Below are 25,662 nucleotides of genomic sequence, written 5' to 3' on the forward strand. Positions count from 1 at the left end.
ATTGCGAGGGGTTCCCCAACTCGACACGTCAAAATCACTGTAACGTTTCGAACAGTGTCACTTGGCCTAAAACTCCACTTAAATGGCACTAATGGAGGATTATTCATGAGAAGAACGCTATTAGCATTAGAATAGTACATGAACATGAGTTATTAATAATTTTGGAGTGAATTTATTTGTTCTAGAAGATTTTTAGAAGATTGTCAAATCTGTGGTATAACAATCACACGCCTATGTTGTCAGAGCAACCACTCACAAAACTATGTGCGATGTGTAAGTAACCCTTGAGCTTGGAGATTTTCAATTCCACTGATTTATCCTAATATTTCGCTCCTCCCATGTGACTCAATAATGAAATTAAATGATGCATATTGCGAACGAATTATTTAATAAATTAGCATTTTTTGTCGTTTTGAAGGCACATTTTTTTGATCCAATGACTTGCATTAGATGAATGTACCGATTGTTGTGGTCAATGAGCATGATGGCTAATGTCGCGTTATGGCAGGCATTCCTCAACTTTTTCAAGTTCGCTCCTAAATTAGTTCTTCCGCTGAGACAGAAACCTGCTAAAGTACTTCACGGTCCATGACCCATTCAAATAAACACAACATACATGACACAACTCCCCCAAATTCCCATTTTTGGGCCTCGACCCTAACCTTAAGAGCCATGCGTTTTCAGGGTGAAACATCATAGTTCCTGTCACTCAGGCTTTTATTGTCTCAGGAAGCATGTCACCGAATCCTCTCCATGGCCTATCTTCATCCTGGGAACTTTCGCCGTGCACGAAAGCAAAAGGCTTCTTTCTTTCACGCAGGCTGTGCAAAATCCTTCACCATGGGTTATTTCGCCATACAAAGACGACTTTTTTTTTTAGTTTAATCTGCCGGCAGTAGATATATTTGAAGTTCAGAAGAAATGGTTGTATAGTTGGAAGAGTGTCTGGTCCAGCATGTTGTGTCATATGATGGCAGCCACCCCGCACCCTCCTCCAGAAATAATCAGTTTGCGGATGAAAGATAACTATGCTTCATCATGAAAGACAACACAGAACTAAGAAATAATAGAGAGAATTTGTTCCTGTGTCATATTGTCACTGTAACAAAATCTTCTTTTTAATTAACCTTCAATTCTGTGCTGGACTTTTTAATCTTTTTTACTATTGTACTAGACGGGTGCGGGGGAGGGGCTCGATTTGCGACGGTACTGACATCCAAGTTTCGAGGTTACTAATAGCACGCAGTGAACTACTTTCAGTAGTGGGAAAAATCCGTCGCTTGTGGCCTAACGATCATATGTTTGTTTACTTAAAACAACCACTCTTTCAAATATGTGGCATAAGCATCAGACGCCATTAAAACAATCAGTCTAAATGCTGAGTGGGATTACGATCACACGCTCACATTGGCAAAACAATCACGCCAAAAACTACAGTATGCTTGATGTTTAACCATCATAAAGGGAAAATGAACGCAATGAATAGAATAATGGGTGAATTAAATTAATGAAACAATACACAGGGGGGGTGGCACGGTGGAGCAATTGTAAAGCATTGGCCTCACAGTTCCGAGAACCAGGGTTCAAACCCGGCCCTCCATGGGTGTAGTTTGCATGTTCTCCTCGTGCCTGCGTGGATTTTCTCCGGGCACTCCGGTTTCCTCCCACATCCCAAAAACATGTAACATTAATTGGACAATCTAAATTGCACCTAGGTGTGATTGTGATTGCAGCTGCTGTCTGTCTCCGTGTGCTCTGTGATTGGCTGGCAACCAGTTCAGGGTGTGCCCTGCCTCCTGCCCGTTCATAGCTGGGATAGGCTCCAGCACTCCCGTGATCCTTATGAGGATAAGTAGCTAAGAAAATAGATAGATAGATAGATAGATAGATAGATAGATAGATAGATAGATAGATAGATATACAGGGGTCTTCGGTTTTGAATGTTACCAATGCTCATCATTTTGAGGTTTCGAATCACGTGCAATAAAATAATTTGTGTAGCAGAGTGAGAGTATGTCTTCAATTTACACGTTTTGTGAGATATTATTCGCCGCTCAGCTCAGTATTTGATGTGAAAAAAAAATTATTAGGTCTTCTAAAATGGTGGTAGTAAACTTCGCAACAAGCAGCAGAGTGAATAATTCTTCAAAAAAGAGGCCAAGTGCTTGATGCAAGCTCTCTATTGTCATTTTGAGTTGAAGTTTAAAAACAAGAGAATCACACTTTATTCATCCAACTCATAATTTACGAAAGTCAGCCAGTTCAATGCTTACACATAATGCAAAACACCATAGATGGACTAATGAAGGTTTTTACAACTCTATATATTTTATTATTGAACATAAACTGTGCAGCAACATATGTAGACAGACAATATAGCAATATTCACAAGCATATTTACTTTTCCCTCTGTGGAATCCAAGTCGTATTACTGCAGCTGACTGAATCAATAAGTTGTGAAACTCTTCTATGTGTGTTTTGTAGGTCTGTCCTCTTGTTTCCAGCTCGCACACACCAAAAGAAGGACAATGTTAATGTGTACTGAAGCATCAAATCATGATGTACAAATTGGTTTAACTTTACAATGTATTTGATTAGGTTATTACGAAGAGTACAATACTGGAGGAGGCCCCGTAGCTCAGTGGTTAGAGCAGTGGTTTGGTAAACCAGGGGTTGTGGGTTCGTATCCCACTGGGGCCTCCACTCCCTGAGAAGGGTTGCGTCAGGAAGGGCATCCGGCGTAAAAATTGTGCCAAACATATATGTGCGTTCATCTGAGATGACACACTGTGGCGACCCCGAAAGGGACAAGCCGAAAGAAACTTACTTACTTACTTTTTATTACGAAGAGTACAATACTAATGAGATCTACATTTTTGTTAAAAAGCACATCACAGTTTGTTGTGTCTATAATGCAGTATTGGCCATTCCATTCATTAAAATGAGGAAAATGATTTCAGACATGTGTTTTGCGTTACGAGCATTGTATCCAGAATGAATTAAGGCAGTTAGTCAAGGCAGCACTGTCTGAATTTGCTGCCAACGGATTGGAACTCCACCCTGTTCACGTAATTCCTGGATGGCGATTAACTGATTAATAATAGCTATCCTTCTCTTGGTTTAATCATCATGTAAATACGATGGCCACAGTGTCATTGAAGAGGTTTTTGGAGAAGCCTTTCCCACTTTCAGTTGAGTGCATCCATGTCGGATTCTGGTGAAAAAGACATTTCCCGAAATCCAAACATTAGGGAGGCAGCCTGAGAATCTGTTTCACGCATAGTCAGTTTCTTTTCTGGGGAGAGAATATGCAGCAAAATTGCATCTTGGCGGACTGTGTGCCTTAGTGTTTGGCTGAAGCAGGGAAGGTCGGGCTGGATTATTTTTCACGGTATCGTTGAAAATGGTTGATTTATTTCCGGATTTCGTTGGTTGGATTCTGATGTTCGTCCTGGAGCGCTCAGTAAACATCCCTCAATATGTCGGCTCATTGACAGTTAACGCCGTGGACCATTCACTGTCACGTCAGTGGTTGGACTGTCGCTTACTTTTGATGTTTTTATGCAGTCTTAATGGCGGATGTATGCTTTGAAGGAAAGGTCATGTTTGTTTTCAAAGAACTCGTGAATAGCAGAAAGTCTGTGGAGTGACAATAAAATACCCTGGTAAACCTGACAGAAGGGGCGTGTTTACAAGGTTCTGTTCACACTGGGTAATTTGTTTTTCTGGGCCAAGACAAACGTGGTTCACTATAGCCTGTGAAACCTTTACATCACAATTATGTACTGTAGGTATTGCCATTCAAACAAAGTCATTGCACTTCAGCATATTCAATCGGAGAGCATAGAAAATCCACCGAAATCTTTTTACTTGATGTCAAAATTTGTTGTTCACCGTAAGTTCCAATTCTGAAATCTTTAGTTTCATCAAAACAATGTAGTATTCTTTGCTGCTGCGCCTGTATTTCTGATAATGAAACTAAATGTTTCAACTAATTAAAGGTATTTTTACCACACATTTTTTTTCAATGTTCACACTTGTATATGTATTTACAACATTTTTTAAGTAAAAATGATTTGGGTGAAGTCATTTAGTGGTTAGAACTGCATTTTTGACATTTAATGGCAAAGCGTCAGTTACTCTTGTTGGATTAATGATTATATTTTGCTATTTTTACTAGCTGCGATATTACAAAGATCCATCCATCCATTTTCTTGGCCGCTCATCCTCACGAGGGTTGCGGGGAGTGCTGGAGCCTATCCAGCTGTCAACGGCCCGGAGGCAGTGTACACCCTGAACTGGTTGCCAGCCAATCGCAGAGCACATCGAGACAAACAGCAACACTCACAATCACACCTAGGGGCAATTTAGAGTGTCCAATTACCGTATTATCCGGACAATAAGGCGCACCCGAAAGCCTTTAATTTTCTCAAAAGTCGACGGTGCGCCTTATAATCTGGTGCGCCTTATATATGGATCAGTATTGAGCCTTAAGTGCAGCTCCATCTAATGGTTGCATAATGTAACCCCAGCCTCGACTGTAGCGTCTATTATATGTGCCCTACATATGACAAAAAGTATTCAAATGGGCCATTCATTGAAGGTGCGCCTTTTAGTGCGGAAAATACAGTAATGTTGCATGTTTGTAAGATGTGGGAGGAAACCGGAGTCCCTGGAGAAAACCCACGCAGGCACGGGGACAACATTCAAACTCCACACAGGCGAGGCCGGAGCCGAACCCGGGGCCTCAGAACTCTGAGGCCAATGCTTTACCAGCTGATCCTCCATGCCGCCCCCCCTATTATTGGAAAGATATTGGGGAAAAAATGTAGCATAAAATTCTGTCAAGCACAGAATTACTTTAGAATGCTTTGAGACATCATTCTGAACCTCAGCGTAATCGTAAATCATTGTATAACCTGGCAAGTGTATTCGTACTCGGATTGATAAGCAACTGCCATGGCACAGAGGAAAGGTTAGACCTCCACCAAGGAAAAATATTCCCAAATTGGCGTAGCGCTTGTGTACAGCCAAACCAGTACATATGAGTCTTACACAGTCTCTGAGAAGCAGAAGGCGGTATTTGGGAAGATTCAAGTTTGAGATGGTTACACTAAACTTCAGAAATGTTTGTGGTTAACTGGTAAACTGGTGACTCTCTTGTCAGGCTTTCCAGTGGTTTTGGAAGTTTCATTGAAATGAAAATACAGTTAATGATTTTTGTTTCTATTTCCATTTCTATCTAACATTTGGACTAAAATTACGAGGTGAAAGTAATTGAGATAAATTCCCTTTGTTTTGCAAACATGTCTGTTTGTTTTGTCATTTTGTAGATTCCATGAAATTATTAAAAGAAAGAAAATAACGTCCACAGAATTAAAACTGTTGTTCACATTTAGCTCACACAGCTGCACCGATCTTTAGTGTTACATTTACCATATTCAGCTTCCTATGCTGGAAACCGATCTCTGGCTTTCTGTAGTGGTCCGGTTGGACCAATGGACCGATATGTAACAGCAAGTTTTAGATGTTAGCATTAGCGTACCGTGCTATCAATGCAATCGCAAAATCTTTTTAGCAAGCCTAACCCATCAAGTGTGAATGTACCTTTTGTTCATGAATTTTGCTCCTTAACAAACAAACACCCATGACAACGTAACCATGTTGGTTGTGCAACAGATTGCCATAACTCTTTTTGCAAGCCTCTCATTTTTATTTGATAACACAGTCAGATAAACCCTTATTGATTGTCAAATTTGCTCTTGTTCCTCCCCCCACTCAGATGCTGTACTTTCAAGTCCTCAAATGACCCATTTGCTGAGATCGGAGCAAGCCTAGAGGGCGAGCCAGCAAGAGACACCAAAGGAGCAGGGTGAACTGAGGGGAGAATTTTGTAACCATTTCAGGTCAGGGATGGTGAAACGACTAACTGCTGTTGCTGTTGGTAAAAAAGGACCTCCTCGCCTTGCCCCGAGTCACCCGCCAGCCACACAGGCAGTCCGTTAGCCAATCAGACGCTCCGCCGACCAGGCCCGCTATCGTCCGGCAACCAATTACCTCATGTCATGACCACTCTTTCAGACCTGCTTTCAAGAACTCACTAATTCATGGTAAGATATGTTATGAAACCGTATTTTCTGGGTCATATTGAAATCCACATTTTTACACACCAGTGTGGCTGAAATGTTGAGCGCCCTCTTCCAAAACCTGTGCTCGAAAAATATTACTAACTTTTGAGAGTCGATTTTGTTATCTCGTCTTGAGTTTCTTGGCACCGTTCATGCCACATAATACCTGAACTACTTTGTAGATGGATTATTTACTTTTTAATTACTCTTTGGTCTCTGGAGTGCTCTCTGCCCATTCATCAAGTGTGAAGTTAAAAGTAAATCGTTTGAGAGCAGAATGGATTTTGTGCTTTGCTGAGGGATCCACAAGCTAACTGATAATTACACGACAAGTGAAAGTGACTTTATTGTCTCTAGGGGCACCCGCTTTATTCCGTATGGCTCCCGCTTCCGCAAAATCCCACCTAACTTTGCCCCGGGTCATCATGATAACGAAAGCTAAACTCACCCAGGTGAGGCTTGGCTGATTTGCATGAGACAGGGCTCCACCCACAAAACAGGGTAATTATTCAGCATAAAGTATACCATAATAACCTTTGGGGTTTATTAACAAAATTACATCACTCGGATTGGGTACAGAAGTCCAGTAAGAGAACACTACTCGAGTTCTGATCAGGAGGACTGTTCTTCCCAATCATACTCCAACCTGGTCTGACTGTCATTGGTCATGTGAGGATTGGAGTCCCCCAGCAGAACAATGGATTCCTCAGCCGGAACACTCTCCAGCACTCCCTCTATGGACTCCAAAAAGGGTGGGTACTCTGAGTTGTTGTTTGGTGCATAGGCACAAACAACAGTCAGAACCCATTTTTCTCTCCCCCCCTCCCCCCCATGACAAGGGAGGCTGCCCTCTCGTCCACCAGGGCGAACACACAGGCACCGAACCGGAGGGCATTACATATACCCACACCTGGTCAGCGCCTCTCACCATTAGCAACTCCAGGGTGGAAGAGAGTTCAACCCCACTTAAGAGGACCGGTACCAGAGTCAAACCCGTGAGTGGAGGCAAGCCCAACTATTTCTAGTTGGAACTTCCTGACCTCACGCACTCCCTCAGGCTCCTTCCCTGCCAGAGAGGTGACATTCCACGTCCTTAGAACCAGCCTCTGTAGCTAGGGATCGACTCGCCAACGTCCCTGCCTTCGGCTACCGGCCAGCTCACACTTTACCCGTCCCCTTAGGCCCCTCCCACAGGCGGTGAGCTCACTTTGGAGCCCCACCTCCAGGCCTGACGCTACTCTAAGTAGTAGTAAAAACTTGAAAAATAATGTTTGGGTAAATACCACTGCTGTTTCATATTTCAGTTGTTTTATATTTTAGTGGCTTGCACATGGCACTTCCCGAAGCACCAGAAACCTTCCACTTGTGGCACTTTCATTCTTCTGCTGCCATGTTTGTATTTGCAGTACAATATTTGCAAGTGCCATCAATAGAGCCTCGCCTCTCTAGCTTGACAACAAAGCTGCTCCACGTTGTCATTTGCATCCAGCGGGACCGCTTTATTTTTTATTTTTCACACACAGGCTGGTTGCCTGGGCGCTGAATAACATGCATTTTCCAATGGTCAGGCAACACCATTTGCATATCAGAAAGCCCGTCGCCTTAGTTTCCCATCCGTACAGTATGTACAAGGGATGCACATACTTCACAACGCAGTATGCCGACCAGGTGAAGAGACAAGACGCTCCGTGATAGATTCGATAGATATATTTGTCACGATCTCTGGTACTCTTTTTCATATAGCTGGTGTTAATGACAAGTTTGATATTAGCAGGTAAGCACTCTTTTTATTTTATCATCTGCAACTTTGATTAGATTCAGTTAGAATTCACCCCCCATGTTAGATTTATGTCAGGGGTTGTTATGTAACCGCCTGGATACATGAGAGTGTCGTTTGCTCAGCAGCACGAGGAGGCTTTCCCAGGTCCGTTTAACTTTCAGCGAGCCCGCCAGCTGGCCGCCTCCCTTGCTGGGTGCTTCAGAAATCAAATTACAAGGCCCCACTGTGCATTATTGTCTGAGGCGCTTTAAATGACTTCTCAGAGATGAGCATTTTATTTAGATTAGCCTGCAGTGGTTGCTTCAATCTGGCCCGTAAAGTGTTTTTCTCCCCACAATTTAAAACAATTCCTTAATTTCTTAATACCACATTGGTAAAAATTCACAAATGGTAAAGATCCCTGATTCAATTCACTCGGTTTTGGGGGGCAATTCCGTCTTAAGCAAATGCAGGGCACAGCTTTTGTTACTTGGACGTCCAGCGGCAGTGCTCGGGCATTGCGACAAACTGAGTGGTGCTCATTGTTTCTCTTAGTAAATTTTCCCATCGCGGGACTACTAATGCTGACACTAACAATTTTACTTGAGTCAAATCATGATCAAGTAACAGTACTCTTACTGAAGTACATTATTTAGCTACTCTACCCATGTCTGGAGTGCACATCTCTTGCTACTCTTACATTCAAGCGGCATTTTTGCTCATCAAATCGGCAAGTGTTTGTTGCACCGGTCTTTTGTATTTTCACATTGAGGTGCTGCAGGTCACGGCCCTGGTTGTGGTCCCAGCGGAACCACGAAGCCTTAATTAATGCTATTAATTAGGAAACACACCTAGCATTATCTAAGTAGTTTACAGGTGTTATTGTTAAATTTATTAACCGACGGAGCGATGTTAGGGTTCATGTCACAACACAGAATGAACTAACTTAAAATTTAGGAATGGCTAATAAAAAAATAATACTGCACTTAATATTTTCCTGAAGGGAGCATTTGGCATTGATTGGACACTCTAAATTACCCATAGGTGTGATTGTGAGTGCGGCTGTTTGTCTCTATGTGCCCTGCGATTGGCTGGCAACCAGTTCAGGTTTTGCCCTGCCTTTTGCCCCTTGACAGCTGGGATAGCCTCCAGCACTCCCCGTGACACTCGTGAGGATAAGTGGCAAAGAAAATAGATGAATGGATGAAGCATTTGGTTAGCTGTTGAAGTTAGTAGTAGTGAAAAATTAACTGAAACAGACAATGATTTTGGTCAATTCTTTCTTCACAACGCTTGTGAGGATAAGTGGCTCAGAAAATTGATGGATGCTTCGTACTCTTCAGAGGCTTATAGAGTGGTTAACGTATGTTGAAATTTAAAAAAATTTCTGCGGAGGGGCCGGGGGTTCCCCCAGATCCCCTCTACAATTTTTTTTTTTTGGTTACTTCATTCATGCCTTTGGTGTTTTCTTGTCTGTTAAGAACAGTGGGGTGGGAATTTTTCATAACTTGCACAGAAACACATTTTTAACAAGGGCAGCTAACAAGCTATGTAATGGTGAGAGGGCACTCCAGAGACACTATTACTGTGGACAGCTAAAGTAAATTTTCTGTCCATTTTAAGTTTCAGCTATAAAAAAAAGACACTAGACACTGTTAACACAATATTAAAAAACTAAATTAAATAGAATACTTTAGACAAAGTGGGTGCGCCTTTCATTAAATAATATTCTGTAATACAGGTGAGAAATATAGTAACAATCATACAGTTTCTGGTTAGGTTGTTCAACTTTTTGTTGTGTAATCATCGCCAATTGGGAACATTTCCATAGTAAAGGGTGTTTTGTGTGTGTGTGTTGTGTGCGGCAAAGCCCCGGAGTGTGAGTGGAGTGGAGATGAGAAAAAGGCAGGCGGCGCACATCGAGGCCCCACCACAGGTCCCCGGACAGCCCCGACCCAACACCTGCTGCCTCTGCTGGTGCGGCTGCTGCAAGTGTCTCTGGTAGGCCCTGCGCTTCTGCATCTAAGCTGACTAAAGAATGTTCTTATTTTTCTTCGCAACACGTGCATTTTAAATTTATGGGCTTTGTGGGTGGCACTTTGGTGCGTCTCTTGCGAAACGGACCCCCCAACCCACACCCCGTCCACGACGGACAAGCAAATATAAGCTTGTAGATGTGGGGTTTGATTTATTCTAGCTATTTGAGCGGACTTTTTTTTGGTTAGATAGATGAAGGCTCCAGTGTTGTGGCTAATCACAAGACTTGCACAAAAAAACATTGCTAATGCTGGTATTTAAATGAGTCAAGTAGAAAAATAGTTTGAGAATGAAATCTAAATCTAATTGCCGAACCTCAACTTGCTAACCGCTAGTGCACCTTGCTCCCTGATTGAACTGCGAATTGTTAAATAGTGGGGGGCTTCCACTTTGGAGGTTCCACTGTAAATTCCAACTGGTTCATGTCGGGTGAAGATCCATTGATGTTCATCCCTGGTTGGCCTAAGTTACCCCACATAAAGGTGCCCCTTGGCAAGGCAGCAAGCAAGGCCAATAAATGGTCTTGTGCCTCCTGGAGCTGCCGCAGACTTGATCAAGCAGGCAAAACTGTGAATGAACGACCGTTGTGGGCCAGTGAATGGTGAATGTGCCGCCTCTGTCCAAGCACTCCATCTGAAGAGATGGCAGCTTGTCAAGCCTGGAAGGAGTTTCCCTATAAACCTGTTTGAATGACTTCCAAGCAGATTTTTTTTTTTTTTTTTAATGTGGTGATAGTTACATTTTTTTTCTCTTGGTTTATCATACTTCCCCATCTCACTTCCCTGCGCCTCGGTTATACCCTCTAACCCGGTCTTCACCCGCATTTATACAATACCCTTCTATTTCCATCCTCTCATCACATGCAAAACAGCTGTGAAAAACAGTCTTGTATATTTAGCTGTATTGTGAGGGTGCCCGGGGGCTGCGGGCCGCTTACCCTATTAGAGGCAGCACAATAGAGACTTTGACAAGAGCCAGTGAGAGGAAGCAGAGATCCTCCATGGTGGGACAAAAATAGACGGCGGAGTGTCTGTTGGATTATGGACCAAGGGAAGTGTGACAGAGTCGCAGTGGACGGAGGGAGGCAAGCATGTGTGTTTAGTGCGTTGACAGGAGGCCATTGTTCGCTGGATGTGTGGCAATGTTTACTGTAGATTGTCTTGCTCACTTGAGGCTCACACGCATGTTTCCCAGCTTGATTAATAGCTGTGAGATGCAAACCAAGAATTATATTCCGTTACAGTTTTTCAGTAGTTTTATTGTTGTTTTTTTGTTGTGGGCTAATTTTTGGCAGCATCTGTTTCCTTTCTTAGATTATGTGAAGAAAAAAAAAAGACACCCCACCATTGAACTTTTCAGCCAGAGAAGTTAAAACATAGCCTGCTTGTCTCTCCACTGATGCCATGCAAAAGTACATCACTTGGATACAAAATTTAAAAAAAATAAAATAAAAGGATTCGAATTAGATGAGGACATTCCAACATATTTTTTTAAAACAAAATGGCAAATGCGCCTTGCAATGCTCTATGAATGCAAAGACAAGCCAGTAAAATAGTTTTGTCTTTATTTTATTATTTTTTGTGTGTGTTGTACTACCATGGAATTTAATTGTGAATCCTAGCATTGTGCACTACCATTAATGGCAAGCTGCAAATAATGCAAGCTTTGTTTTTGACTTGATCACAGGATAACTTGTCATTTTTCAGAACTATATGTGCAAGAACCTTTTTAGTCATACTTGGCGTCCTTCACCTAATGAGAACTGAAGAGCATGAGCTTAGCTTCCATTTTGGGAAACATAATATCATAGTCACACTAAGTTAAATAAAAAAAGAATAGTAGTCAGGTAGTAGTCAGATCCCTAGTCTTGGTCGTGCCAGAACACGAGGTAAAAGCCGTCCTCCTGGCTGCCATGCAGGAGTGAAGACAGGATGGAGAGAAGTGAACGGCAGACCTGCACCAAGATGGACAGTATTGAAACTGGAGAAGAACAGTAAGTCCTCAGCCCTGTTGGCCTTCTCTTTGCATGGTCACCACCGTGTTGTCTCGATCTCAAGCATGTCCCACCGCCTCCGCAGGCACCCAAGTCTCGACGAAGTCCTGTCGTGGTCTCGGAGCTTCGAGATGATGCTGCGCTCGCTGGAGGGCCGGGAGATCTTCCGAGAGTTCCTGAGGTCGGAGTACAGTGAGGACAACCTACTCTTTTGGTTGGCCTGCGATGAGCTGAAGAAGGAGACCGAGCCGTCGGTGGTGGACGAGAAGGCCAGGATCATATACGAAGACTACGTGTCCATACTGTCGCCGAAAGAGGTTTGGAATTTGGTTCCTTTTTGTCAACGGCTTGCCATTGTTTGAAAGCTCATCCTAAAATTTTGCAATTGTCAACATTTAACTGATTTTTTTTTAAATATGAGAGACCACTGGACCCTTGGCGAGAAAAATGTAATCCGGTGTGTGTTTGTTGCTTGTGTAGTGCGTAGTGCAATTGAGATCAAAAACACAGCACACCACACACATAGTCTATCAGTATATCCATGCTTGGCGGAAAAATGCAAAAGAGAAAGAGAATAATGGTAGAGAAGTAAAAGAAGCTATGACTATGTGCGAGAAGCTATGTGGTGAATGACTTGTGAGATATGCTAAGCAAACTTTCACCATAACTTGTTGCTCCTTGATTTGTGCCCCCACTCCCCAACCGCAAACTTGAGCAGGCCTGCAAATTGGGCTATTGTTCTGCTTTGTGTCACAATCATAGAGTCCATGCCTTGGCCAGTTTTGTAAATATTGGACATTTCTTTGTGGCCCAGTTGTCTGTTACAGATCAGGGAAGAAAAATCACTCCTCACTCACCCACACTCCACATTAATTGCTCAGAATAATCATTCAAGATACTTGATCGTTGAGTCTTTGCTAATTGATTGGGGTAATTGTGTCAAAAAAAATCAACTGATGACCTGTGCACCCTGCTGCTTAACTATACAGGAAAAGTTTCAAGTACCATTTTGCCATGACCAATTGTCGTAGAAGTGTAAAACTAGTCATTCACATTTGACGAGGGCTACCGCGCTCGCATGCCTTCGTGCTCGCAAATCTGCAGTCGAGCACAAACAATCACGCGTGTAAAATCTGTTACGAGTAGAAAAAATAGATATTGCAAGACGTCGCTTATTTTATCTAGTCTTGACATTAATTCATGTGTTTATTTCATAAACGTTAACTAAACAAGCCTGCTCCTAAACAATCAGTATTCACCCGGAAACAGTAAATGCAAGTTAACCGTAATGAGCATGTGCGGAAGTGATGCCAAACGCACATGTTCCGAGCTGCTTCACGTACTGCGAGCGCATTTACGTTGAAAGTTATCAACTTAATGAGCCATGTCAAAGGAAATTCAGTTACACCAGGGGTGCTCAATGCGTCAATCGCGAGGCAGTGTGATGGCGTGCCCCCAAAAAATAAAAAGACGTTAAACTATCATCCACCTCGTCGCCTGATTCAAGTGTGGCCAATACGTCGAGTGCACACACATCAAGTCGTGTTCACTTATGTGATATGAATCCAGTTAGTTATATTTAGGTCTTGAGATTCCATTCCGAATCACACCCGCAACTTTACCTGCGAGCATGACTGACCACACCCGCACATTTTTCAAATGTGAGTGACTGGTAAAACGTTAAGCACTTTTTATTTTACAACAATATGTTGCAGACCTGCTTCACTTACACCAATTCAAGTGTTCTGATTTACTTAAGGTTTGTGCATAAAAAAATAGTTTGACTCAACTGACTCACCCAGTATTGTATCTGCCAATTGTGCAAAATCATCGCATGTGATGACTTTCTTGTTCTGTGGTTATTCAGTTTTCCAGATACCGTGTCGTACACCACCCTACAAAAAAATAAAAATAAAACAACCCGCATTTGAAGCATTAACCACTCAATACTGCCGCAGTGTTCTCAATAGTTGCAGGGTTCTGCAACTATTTTCATGAGTAGCTGATTCCTTGGCCATCAGTTTTGTGTTGCGCAACGTATCAACGTCACAGATTACAGCCAATTGTAATGCACTTAGGATTTCACACACACTAAAAATATATTTATGGATCCTAGCCATCAAGATAGAGCTGGCTGCCGCCAAGCCATACAAACGCATAAAGTATACATCCATGCATAATTCATAATGTACTAATGGATGAAATGTTTACAATTATAGTCTCTGTCACCAAACTTTACCCAAGCAATGTACGTACTGCAGAGATTACATTCAAGTGAATTCATGGAGCTGATCCTCTGTGATTCCTCCTCTCTTTATTTTCCATGTCCTCACACTATACCGACTGCCTCCTTGCTGAGCTATTAGTCTTTTCTTTATCAATCTTTTAATAGTTTAATGACTGCATGAAGTGCAATACACTATGTGCAACCTCAAAAGTCTATACAGGCTCTCTGTTTAGGGCATCCGCATATCAAATCGCTCAATGAGTTTATAACTGATTTTTATGTGACAGTACGGTCCAATTCTGCTCTGTGGCATTGCGTGCTGTGCGGCAGGACTGCGATGCTCACTGAGCTCCGCCCTCGTGATAAAATTTTCTTTCTCCACCACCCTTTAATGTATTTTCTTATTATCTACGGCCCCAGGTGAGTCTGGACTCGCGGGTGCGCGAAGGCATCAACCAGAGCCTGGCCGAGCCCAGCAGCCTGATGTACGAGGAGGCCCAGCTCCAGATCTACACACTAATGCACCGAGACTCCTTCCCCCGCTTCCTCAACTCCACCGTTTACAGAGACCTCCTCGCCAACCGGAGGCGCACCTGCCTCGACACCTAAAGATCCGCATCCCACCTTACCTTCAACGCCCTCCATCGAGACTACTACGTCAACTATGGTGCCAGAAGTCCGGTTTGGGAAAAAAAAAAACAAAAACAAAAAAACTCTCTAGATTGCAAAACGACTGACTGATATCCGAGATAGCTGGTTATTGTTCTTATTTATTTTTCTCAAGCAATTTCTAGCCGGTGACATGGGTTTGCTGATTGCTTTTAGGTCAAATTTGACGAGGCCGCTGTTGCCGGCCGCTGATTCTTTCCATGAGTGCAGATGTCTTGATGGTCACGTTAGACTGTGGATTCCTCAGGACCAGGAAGAAAGAGCGAGAACGTGAAAGAGAGAATGGACATCCCAATTATTCCTGTACTGTAATAATTACACATCACTTTTAATTTCCACCCCATTTGGCCTCCCCACATATTCTGAGCTAAAGTAATGGGCTTCCTCGGGAGGAAAAACAAGCAGAGTTCTAATAACTTTTATTAGAGGGGGAAGCGTCCGCAGCACCTGTCATGATTCCATCCATCTATCCGTCCATCTGAGCACTTTCCTTCTTTACGTGGGAGAAGTAAGGGCTAGACTTGTGGTTGGGCAGCTACATGTAACTCAACAATGCCTTCACACGTGTTTCGCATAGACAAAAAAAAAAAAAAAGGCAGCACAATCGGCGCTGCTGGAGGTTTCCCTCCCCTCTCGGAAAGCAACCACAGTTAATCCCGACAATCCCTTTCTTTTCACCCCTCCTCCTGCTTCCCATTCGCATCCTCATAGCCTGACAAGCACAGGTTACAAAAAAACAACATTGTAGTAGTTTTCTTCTACATTCAAGCACTGACGCAGTTGGGGTAACAAGCCCCCGGCCTTTTTCCGTAAGGCTTTATTATAACGTCTGTAGCGAAGTGGGTGCCAAACATGATGTCAACGGCGCTAAAGAAGAAAGTCTGCTCGTTTTAGCCTGCAAACTTTTTGTTAGCCACAATGCTAACATGCCCTCGTGGGCGCTAGAGCCTGTTGCTCCGTTAGCATGACTCAGCGCGCCACATACTCTCTTTGGTCTACTTTTCTTAAAAATGAAAAAATCTGACTTTGAACGCATGATAATGTGTCGCTTTAAAGACTTTAGAGGACAAAATAGAGGTGCGCGGTCTTGCCAAATGTCGTGGTAACAATTTATTTGCGTCCCGCTCGACCTGTGGCTATACAGTAGAAAGTGCATGACTGAAGTATTATTCTAATTTTTGTTTGTTGTTGAATTCATTCTGATTATTATATTGACGGATAGATGTATCTATCAGGTCCTAAAGTGTTAGCGTAAACTGTATCACTACTTGTTGATATACGGGAGGACTCGGCGTTGCCACTTATGTATCTAACTACTTGACGTTGACGTGCCAAGTTTTGTTAGCGATTGTGTCTCTATCTCGCTACGCTAGATTTTAGACTGCCAGGATTCAAAATTAGGGATGGTCATAAAATTTCCTTGACCCACCACTGGGGCAACTAAAAACTTTTAAATGTTAGTAATGAGATGGGAGAATGGCTCTTGGAATGTTCTGAACTCCTTATTCCATGGCAATGTAGTATTGAGCAGAGTTCCAAGTGCTTGGTAGCTCAACCTCCAGTAGCTGACGTCACGTTGTTGTTGTTCACCTTCTTTAAAACGGCGAACTAGATGAGAGGGAATATAGAGCTCCTCTTTGGATGAGTTGCTTCGAGTCACGATAAATCGATTCTGCGCCACCCTAACAATCGGTGAACAGATTGTTATCCCCGTCCCAACTCAAAATACATTTGTTACTGGATGAATTGCAATGGAACCTCAAAGTGGTACAATCTAGAGTTCAATCTCCACCCCCACCCCCAAACAAAATATATGAAAAATTATCCCTCAAAATTAATGTATATGACGATGTTATGGAAATATATTCCTTTTTTTTTTACTTTTCATCCCCATATGTTAAAATTTGAGCTGATAACACCAAGTGTTCTTTTTTTAAGCTTTTTCTTTTTGACAGACTTAATTAATTCCAGCAATACCTTTAAAACCAGTAGCGCTCTGCAGATACCTTCCTGCCGTGTCAGCTTTAAAAGGTGAGTAGTTTAACTTTATTTTAGTTTGCATTGTACAAGTGGGTCTCTTTGCACCGTATGACGGTTTTGGAATTTTAAATGGCTCCTTAAAACAGCCCAAAGGTGTTTTAAGCTCGGAACAAATGAATTCCTTTGACATTATTTGGAAAATTGTTTTTGACGGATTGAGTTCTGCTTTGGAGGTTCTGCTGTACATTCAAACGCACTATTCATCAGTCAATAGTAGCCTTGTTTTTATTTTTTTTATTTTTTATTTTTTTTTTACCCAGAGTGAAATGAATACAAAGGCTTCCTTATGGCCCAGGAGTGCCTCTAAAGAACTAGAACATATATAACCTTTGGCAATAGATGCAGGCGGTTACATTTAGTGATGGATATTGCTTCGCTGCGCATGCATGAGCTCAGTTAAATCATGATAACTCCACATTTTTCCCCCTATTTCAGGAGAAAAAAAAGATTTTTGATGAGTCTTTTAAGCGCATCCTAACACGAGAATGTTTCACCATCGAGCAGATAACTAATGAAAAAAATAAATAAATAAACGGTGCAATTGAAATCAAGTTTCCATTTATAAATAGTGAGTTTATGCACGTGGCGGTGCCGTGTTCAAAATATTCGGGAGACGAGCCGGAAGGTTCTAGAATTGGGAGAGTTGTTTTCTCACCTGGTATCATTTTTTTCCCCCTCCCCCGTTTCATTTGTGGCTTTTTACCGGCCAAGGCGCTTATTTTGTCTTGAATAACGGTGGATTTTACATGGTGGCACGTAGCCATTTTCACTTCATTTTATTTGATTTTTTTTTTTTTTTTTTTTTTTTTTTTAAGCGAGCTGAAGAGTCCTGACTGGAAATAGAAGTTTTGCGAAGCTTTGGCCTTACTGACACATTTATTATTATTACTATGATTATTATATTTTTCCTTTTGAAGAAAACAACGAGCGTCTCTGTAGGCTTTTCACTACCTCTCATGTTAGTTAATTTATTTCACATCTAGTTGTTAGTTTTTTTTTTTTTAAGATTCTACTTGAAGCCTAACACTGTAAACTATAAAATGTGCACAGACAAAAATGTATATGAGCGACAGCGTGTGGGGACAGAAGTGCGTTCAAGAGAGCTTAGCCTGGACATTAGTTTGTTGTTGTTTGTTATTTGTCTGTTTTATTTGGATTTTGAAGTAGAATTTTTGCATCTCTATTAATAATTCAGGAAACCACTGTCTAAGGGCTAATCCCATTTTTGCCTATGCAAATGTGTTTTTGGGAGAGGGCGAGGTTCTACCCGCACCCATTTAAAAGATGGACCATGGTTTACATTGCCCTTTGCTGATGTCTTTCAATCTCACTCAGCAAAAATGAGCGCTTATTATTTTTGTTTTTCTCTTTATTAATATTATATGAATAACTATATAAAACAAGTAATATACAGAGAAAATAGTATATGCCTTCGTGATGAAAAAACAAATGTGTTGTCTGACATTCTGTGGATGTGTGCTGGCGTCTTGCAAAGAACAGTAGCTAGCCTTGTTTGCTGTTTATGAATGGAGGGGTTTTATTTGTAAAAACAAACAAAAAAAATGTAACTTTTTAGTGCCCATATCCAACACATATCTGTGATTTTTGTATCCATGAAGTGTTTGGGGGCCTGAAATGTGCTAACAACATGTTTGTAAAATTTCATGTTTGTCCGTGAAAAGAGACCATTTCTTTTTTAATGTAAATTAAGAGCATGTCATCTTCAAACTACGACCTTCAAACGTCTTTTTTTTTTTGGGCCACATCCTCCAACAATCACTGTGTTGATGCAGTAGCATTGGTGAGGGAACATATCCATCGGAAGTGGGTTTCTTTTTTTTTTTCCCGTTTTTGTTCCACTTAATGCGGAAACTGCATCAATGGCGGCGATCATTCACGTAACTAGTTTGGTCCACTTTTTCCTTTGTGATGAGGTTCGATTTTGGGCTTTACCAATGTCAGCAATCTCTCGGCCAATAGTGGAAAATGCAGTTTCTCGACTTTAATATGAGTTTATTTTCCCGAGACCTCAAAAATCAGTCACTTTTATTTCTCGTCGTCTCGCTCGTCCTCTTGGTGACATGCAATACCACCAATTGTAGGCAGAGCGGCGACATTTGACGTCCTCACTTGGCTGGTGTGTGACAAACGGATTTTAGGCGATCACTTTTCTCTTTATTGATTTCGATGCCTAAGCCTTTTTAGCCGAGAGATGATGGAAAAATGTGATGGAAATCGAGAACTTTAACAAAAAAAAATTTAGCTGAGGGGGAAAGACTTTTTTTCTATTTGAGCATGCTTTGCTAAATAAATGAAATAATTCAGTTATTTGCTACAAACGATACTGTATGAGTATGTATTCTAGTACTGCATTATGCAGACAATTAAAAAAAAAAACTCTGAGTGGTTCAATATTTTTGTCACGAAAGCGTACTTGATTCTTGAGTGTCACGATAAAAATGAGCCTTTGTGCCAAGGTTAGCAGTTGGTCAGTTTGCATGAGTTTGTCCACTGATTTCTCGATGACTTCAGATCCTCATAAAATTCTTCAACAGCGTAGGACTGATAAGCGCATTGGAACATCAAACCTGTTGTTGGCTACTGTTTTAACATCGACCCAAAAACGACTTCTTGAAAGAAAAGTTGGACTGACAACAAAGTCAGGCGAAACAATGACGGTCTGACATCAGTCGAACAGAAAACGACTTCAAAATGCCAGACCAACTTCTCCGACTTCAATCAACACAGACCTCTTGCCAAAGACTTATTTTACCACACAAAACAGCTTATAAGCGAGAACGACTATGATAAAGTCAGACACACTAATTTCTTCCCAACAATGGCTTCTTTATCAAAGTCGGACCGGCAGCAACACTGTTGGGTCAACATTAACTGCAGACACACAAGAAGTTCTTTAACGATGTTGGACACAAAACGACTTCTTTAACAAGGTTGGACCGACACCAATTTCTTATCTTCAGCACAGACCTCATCGGATTTCTTTAACGATGTTGGTCATTGAGAGACTTCTTCCAGACCACAGGACACCTATGATAATATCGGACCGATGACTTTTAATAGTATCTGACAGATTTAATGACTACTATAACGAAATCAGAGAAACAAAATCTCTTTCTCACAAAGTCAGGATTTAACCAACAACGGTGACTTATTTTACAGTCTCAAGCAGAAAATGTTTTTCTTCAGTGACATCGGACCGACTCGGACTGTACACAGACCACTTCCAAACAACACCGTTATTGGTTTTCGAGACAAAACATTTTCTTACAGACTACCATAAAGTCGAACAAACCTATTCCCAACGACAAATTATTTAAGAAAGTCAGGCCAACAGCGATCATGCTGGACGGCGCAGCAACAATTTTTTACTGCTATTGGACAGGAAACAACTTCCTTAATGGCGTCGTACTGACACCAATTGCTTACCTACACAGCTATTTTATCAACTACTTCTTAAACTATGTGGGACGCAAAGCTCTTATTGATGACCAAAGTCACACAAACACAAACATCTTCCCAAGAATCACGTTTTAAAAGTCAGATTGAAAGCTACAACAAATCAATGACTTCTTTAACGATGTTGGACTGATACTGACCTCTTACCTTTGACCCCTACTGTACGTACTTGTTAACAACAACTTCTTTAACAATGTTGGCCACGAGACTACTTCTTTAAAGGGGAAATCCAGTGGTTTGCATTAACAGTATATCCAATAAGTCATGTAATATATACTTATTTTGACAATGTGATGTGAAATCCTCTCTCATTTAATAGTGTTTGGAGAAGATTTTTATCGACAATTACGAATTTTCAGCGGCGCTGCCATTTTCGCGAGTCACATGACCTACATGCACGGATGTGACGTGTTACGTGCCGCAACAAAAGCTCGTTTACAATGGGACACCATTTATGCCCAGCGCTGATTTCTCAGATTCATCCTCATCTGATGAAGAAATAGCAGTATCGTTTGATCGGGAAGACGGAGGAATACTTCCATGCACAGCCCTGAGCGGCTCGGTTGATCGGGAAGACGGAGGAATACTTCCATTCACAGAAGTATTCCTCCGTCTTCCCGATCAACCAAGGAGCCAAGCCATGAGCTCCAGGGTTCGGGGGGCAAGCAAGCTCACGGCTCCCCCGAGCCCCGGAGCTGTGCCGCTCACGGCTGTGTATGGAAGTATTCCTCCGTCTTCCCGATCAACCGATTCTGCTATTTCTTCATCAGGCGAGGATAAATCCGAGAAATCAGCGCTGGGCATAATGGTGTCCCATGTAAGTGAGCGTTTGGAATGGCACGTAACACGTCACATACGCTCATGTAGGTCATGTGACTCGCGAAAATGGCAACGCCCCTGAAAATTCGTAATTATCGATAAAAATCTTCTCAAAACAGTATTAAATGAGAGAGGATTTAACATCACATTGTCAAAATAGGGTACATATTACATGACCTATTGGATACATTATTAATGCAAACCACTGGATTTCCCCTTTAAACTCATTCAGTGCCAGACATTTGACTTCTAAAGCAGTCAATGGCAGCAAATGTGATTTATTCACGCTGACGTCGGACAAACAATGGCTTCTTCCCAGCCACATATTTAACAAAGTCGGTCTAGCAATGACTTTTTGATGGTTTCAGCGTAATGTCATTAACCTTGTTTGAATATTTAAGAAGAAGTAAAAGAGAAGACAGTGAAAGTTTGGTACAACAACCGTGCGCCCTTGTGGTCTCGCGCTTTGATCGGGAGGAATCCAACCGATCCTTGCTGAGCACTCGCTGCCCAAAGTGCCGTGAAATGCAGGAAGCCCTTAAGTGTAGCATCCGGCGCGTCCCAAGTTTGTCGCGGACCCGCCTTCTTATCTCGCTATGTAAATGCGTACCTCAAGAAAGTGTTGGCAAACGTGTACTTTATGGACTTTTGATAATTCATGGTGTGGCTCTTGGAAAGTCTTGGCGTGACGGTTTAAATCAGATGTAACAAAACAACTAATTTTGCATCGTTTCCATTTCAAAATGACTTTCTTTTAATGAAGTGGTAAATCCCAACAGATTTAAAAATATGACAAACTTTGTGCCAAAAATACGTCTTTCAGTCAGTCATGAGAGGAAAAAAAAAGTTAATTGTTCCTTTCCTTTCAGTGTTTGTTGTTTCTCACAATTTGTCTCCATAAAACTTTTCATTATTAGTATTACCCAAGAAACAAAAGAATTTCTATAGGGGTGATATTATCCTGGTTAATTTCAGATACATAAGAGCTATTATATCACAACTGAAGTTATACCTTTTCTCTTGCAAAAAAAAAAGGATTTTCACCATTATTATTCTGAGTTTGTTGTTAGTTTCTCTTGAAAGTGGGGCTGGTCTCATATGTCAGCAAAGTCTAGAGAGGCCTCTCGATGAGTCTCGCCTGCTGTGTGAAAACTGTGGTCCATTTCGGTCTGCAGTTCTCATTCTTGTCTTTGTTTACAGGAAAACAACATCATTTTTGCATTATGACGAAACGCCAATCTGTTGTAACTGCCCTTGAATATCTTGTCATTTGCATAGTGCTGCTAGAGAGTGTAACAACTTAAAATAAATACTTACTACATTTTTTTCCACAAATGTCATGATGTCTTTCTTGGCAAAATTTATTAATTTAAGATCTATGCATAATTTCTCACTGTCTCCTTTTTTTGTTTCCCACCTCCTCCTCCCCCAAAAAATATATGTATATATTCTTTGTGTTTGGGCAAAAACATGGAGAGGAAAAATAAAATTCTAAAATAAATTCCAATAATATAATAGAATGTTACAATTATCAATATAAAACAAATAAAAATATTACAACATTAATAAGAAACTAATAAAAGTCAAATACAGCTTAATTGAATTGAAAAAGAAACTCAAGCCACTATGACACGGCACTGTGTGAATGTTCAATTCATAATTTTGTTTTGTACCACTAGATGTGTGCTGAGTTTTTTTTCGTCTTTTTTTTAATCATAATATAATGTTGGATTTTTTTTTTTGGGTCGTAATTTTTAGAAGTTGTAGTGAGTATGTATGTGTGTGTGGGTGTGCAATATATATATAAATATATATATATATAAATACGACAACGATCATAAGAATAAAAGTCACATTTGTTCAAGAAAACAACCCATCTGCATATTTAAAGAAAGACAAATTTCAGATTTGAAAAGTCTGCAGTCCCCTTCCTGTAAAAACCACATAAAGACTTGAGTTTAATTAAAAAAAACAATGTATTTTATTATTATTGTTATTGTATTTTGTCGACTGTATCCATGGTGTTGACAGTACATTCAGAGGACAAGGTGAGAGCACATGGTGAGATCGTGGAGGCAGTTCGGTGTGCGTTACGGTGAATTAAATCGTACAGTCCTCTCTGGAAAGGTGAACATTTGTGTGCCTGTGTGTGTCCTCACAGAGACTTTTGGTCCTGATCAGGACCGACCGAGGCAGCGTCCTCCGAGGGGCTTTTGTCCAATCTCTGGCTAACACTCCGGTCATGCGATTGCTCGACGGCGGCGTTGGGAGTGGTTTCGTCGATGCTTTCGTACGGTTCGGATGTCCACTGATGAAAGGCAAGGAATGGAAAAAGTATTACGCTGCTGCACTGGTAGGTTTCCAACATAATGAGTTTAGCTGAGCAAAAAATAAAATAAAATAAAGATCTACCTATGCTGTTAGCATTAGCTTGAAGTTGGATCAAAGTCTCCAATGAAATAGAGAAAAGACAATTAAATGTGTCATCTCGGAAGAAAAATCGTCATCATTATGAAAACTGCACTTAAAATTGAACGAAACAGGATTTTGCAAAGTGCAGTTTGAGGCCAAAGGTTTAGGGACAAAATCCGTAATGTGATGCTGTTTGTATAAACGAATGCTTTAAAAAAATGTTCGCAATTTTTCAAATTGTCAATATCAAAGTTACATTATAAGAAAATGCAAAATATAACAAACACGTCCATTTAAACACATTGTAAACATGTTGGAACACGCACAATTTATAGCATCAGAAAATCTCCAGAAAATATTAAACACATTACATCGCTGTATATGCATATTTTTGTGGGGCTTGGCTTAGTGCGTTGGCGTGATTGCCAGTGAAAGTTGCGATTTACAGCAGATTCAGGTTTTAATTGCCTTCGTAGGCCACAAGATGGAAGCACATCTCCACGTTTTTCAAAATTAAATTTCTCAACTCCGTTCAATCTAGTTCATCGGCTCTAAGATGCGGCAAAATACAGTAAAGCCTCGGTTTTCGAGCATCCCCGTTTTTGAACAAATCGGTTTTCGAACGAAAATTTCAAGATTTTTTTTTGCTTCTGTTTTCAAACGAAAATCGGTGCTCGAACGCCAACAAAATCCGGAAATAACATTGCGTGCGGCAAGTCCAGCTGACCCACAACGCGCTTTTCTGTGAATTCCCACAGCACCGAAAAAACCCGGAGATAACAATCCGCGCAACGCAAGCAGCTAACCCATCCACGACAAGCATTGTTAGTCTATTTGAACGCCCCCCCCCAAAAAAAAAACAAAAAAAAAACCAACTGAATTGACATAACACGCGCGGTGCAACCAGCGCACTTTTATTATTCTGTATAATGCAGCCTCTGTAGACAGATTTGTCCCGGTAGTGACTGTTGTTTTTCTTCTTATCGAGGACTACCGTATTAACCCCCAATCATGGCTCCAAAGGAGGCAAGTTGCTTGTTTAAAGTTATTCTGCACTTTTCTTAATAACAAAAATTTACAAGGCTGGGGGCTGAGTCGCTACAGATACGGCAAAGCATTCCCAGCCAGGCGTACTCTACTACTAAAGCATATATTTTAAGCAAAAAATAAATATATTTCTTAAATTATTTTATTATATAAAGTATTTAAACTATACAAGTATTTCTACTATACAGTTTATTATCAGGAAAAGCTAAAAAAAATGCTTTAAAAAGCCCAATTTTGTAGGCTTGGAACGCATTATTTCTTTTTCCATTCATTGTAATGGGGAAACATCGATTCGATTTTCAAACAATTCACTTTTCGAACTGTTTTCTGGAACCGATTGTGGTCGAGAACCGAAGCATCACTGTAGTTGCAAGTCACTACTTTTGTCTTCCTTTCTCAAATCTCTCCAACACCAAGATGCCATAAGATAGCGCCAAATGTTTCATTCTATGCTATAAAAAAAACGACAAAAAATTTACTTTTACTTTTTTTAATCAATTTTATTGTGGTACTAATACGGCATTAAAGAAACAAGCACTAATTTTGTCCGCATTCCGTAGCATGCTTACCTGTGTGGCCCTGCTGCCCGACCGGTGCGAGGGTCCCATGGCAATGTTGACGCTGGACGACGACTGCGTGTCGGTGGTGTTGCCCCCCTCGGCGGCCGAGAGCCCCGAGATCACCAGGCCGCTGGAGAAACTGCGCTTGCCAAAGAGCAGGCTCAGGGTGGATGAGGACGACGACACCTATTGAGAAACGTAGACATGTGGCGTGAGTAACGCGGACCAGGTCATCTCCACTGCGCAGGGAACTGGATTTGCAACATGCGGTAAGTCGTGACACTTTTTAGTTACTCTGAAAGTGAATCTGTGTGTAGCTGTTTTGGTTAAAAATTGTGAAAATTGGCTTAGCTGCTAACTATTATATCCACATAGAAGATGATGTGATCCAAATCAATGGAAACATTGACTGAAGAGGCGGTAATATGCATGCCAAGCCACTAGGTGGCAGCGTGACTTTGTATATGAACATTGTACAGATGAGTGCTTGTCCT

General features: G+C 41.3%; 2 protein-coding genes and 1 long non-coding RNA gene across 3 annotated transcripts in view; 2 read left to right on the plus strand and 1 right to left on the minus strand.

Annotated features, from left to right (window-relative positions):
• The window catches only part of rgs17 (regulator of G protein signaling 17), a 72,944-nt gene extending 49,498 nt beyond the window's left edge, over positions 1–23,446 (plus strand). Inside the window, exons 5-11 of the mRNA XM_061837186.1 lie at positions 5,783–5,872; positions 5,954–6,110; positions 9,758–9,888; positions 11,843–11,917; positions 12,003–12,234; positions 14,565–16,844; positions 23,311–23,446. Coding sequence (XP_061693170.1) covers positions 6,108–6,110; positions 9,758–9,888; positions 11,843–11,917; positions 12,003–12,234; positions 14,565–14,753 — 630 coding nt within the window. The 5' untranslated portion in view covers positions 5,783–5,872; positions 5,954–6,107 and the 3' untranslated portion in view covers positions 14,754–16,844; positions 23,311–23,446. The remainder of the gene's footprint in view (positions 1–5,782; positions 5,873–5,953; positions 6,111–9,757; positions 9,889–11,842; positions 11,918–12,002; positions 12,235–14,564; positions 16,845–23,310) is intronic.
• The window catches only part of pcnx2 (pecanex 2), a 26,258-nt gene continuing 23,668 nt past the window's right edge, over positions 23,073–25,662 (minus strand). Inside the window, exons 39-40 of the mRNA XM_061837185.1 lie at positions 25,178–25,354; positions 23,073–23,457 (exon numbers count right to left, since the gene is read on the minus strand). Of these exons, the coding sequence (XP_061693169.1) occupies positions 23,305–23,457; positions 25,178–25,354 (330 nt within the window). The 3' untranslated portion in view covers positions 23,073–23,304. The remainder of the gene's footprint in view (positions 23,458–25,177; positions 25,355–25,662) is intronic.
• The window catches only part of LOC133509809 (uncharacterized), an 8,998-nt gene continuing 8,636 nt past the window's right edge, over positions 25,301–25,662 (plus strand). Inside the window, exon 1 of the long non-coding RNA XR_009797450.1 lies at positions 25,301–25,437. This is a non-coding gene — a long non-coding RNA (uncharacterized LOC133509809). The remainder of the gene's footprint in view (positions 25,438–25,662) is intronic.

The sequence above is a fragment of the Syngnathoides biaculeatus genome, chromosome 12, assembly GCF_019802595.1.
Source record: "Syngnathoides biaculeatus isolate LvHL_M chromosome 12, ASM1980259v1, whole genome shotgun sequence".
Classification (NCBI taxonomy): domain Eukaryota; kingdom Metazoa; phylum Chordata; class Actinopteri; order Syngnathiformes; family Syngnathidae; genus Syngnathoides; species Syngnathoides biaculeatus.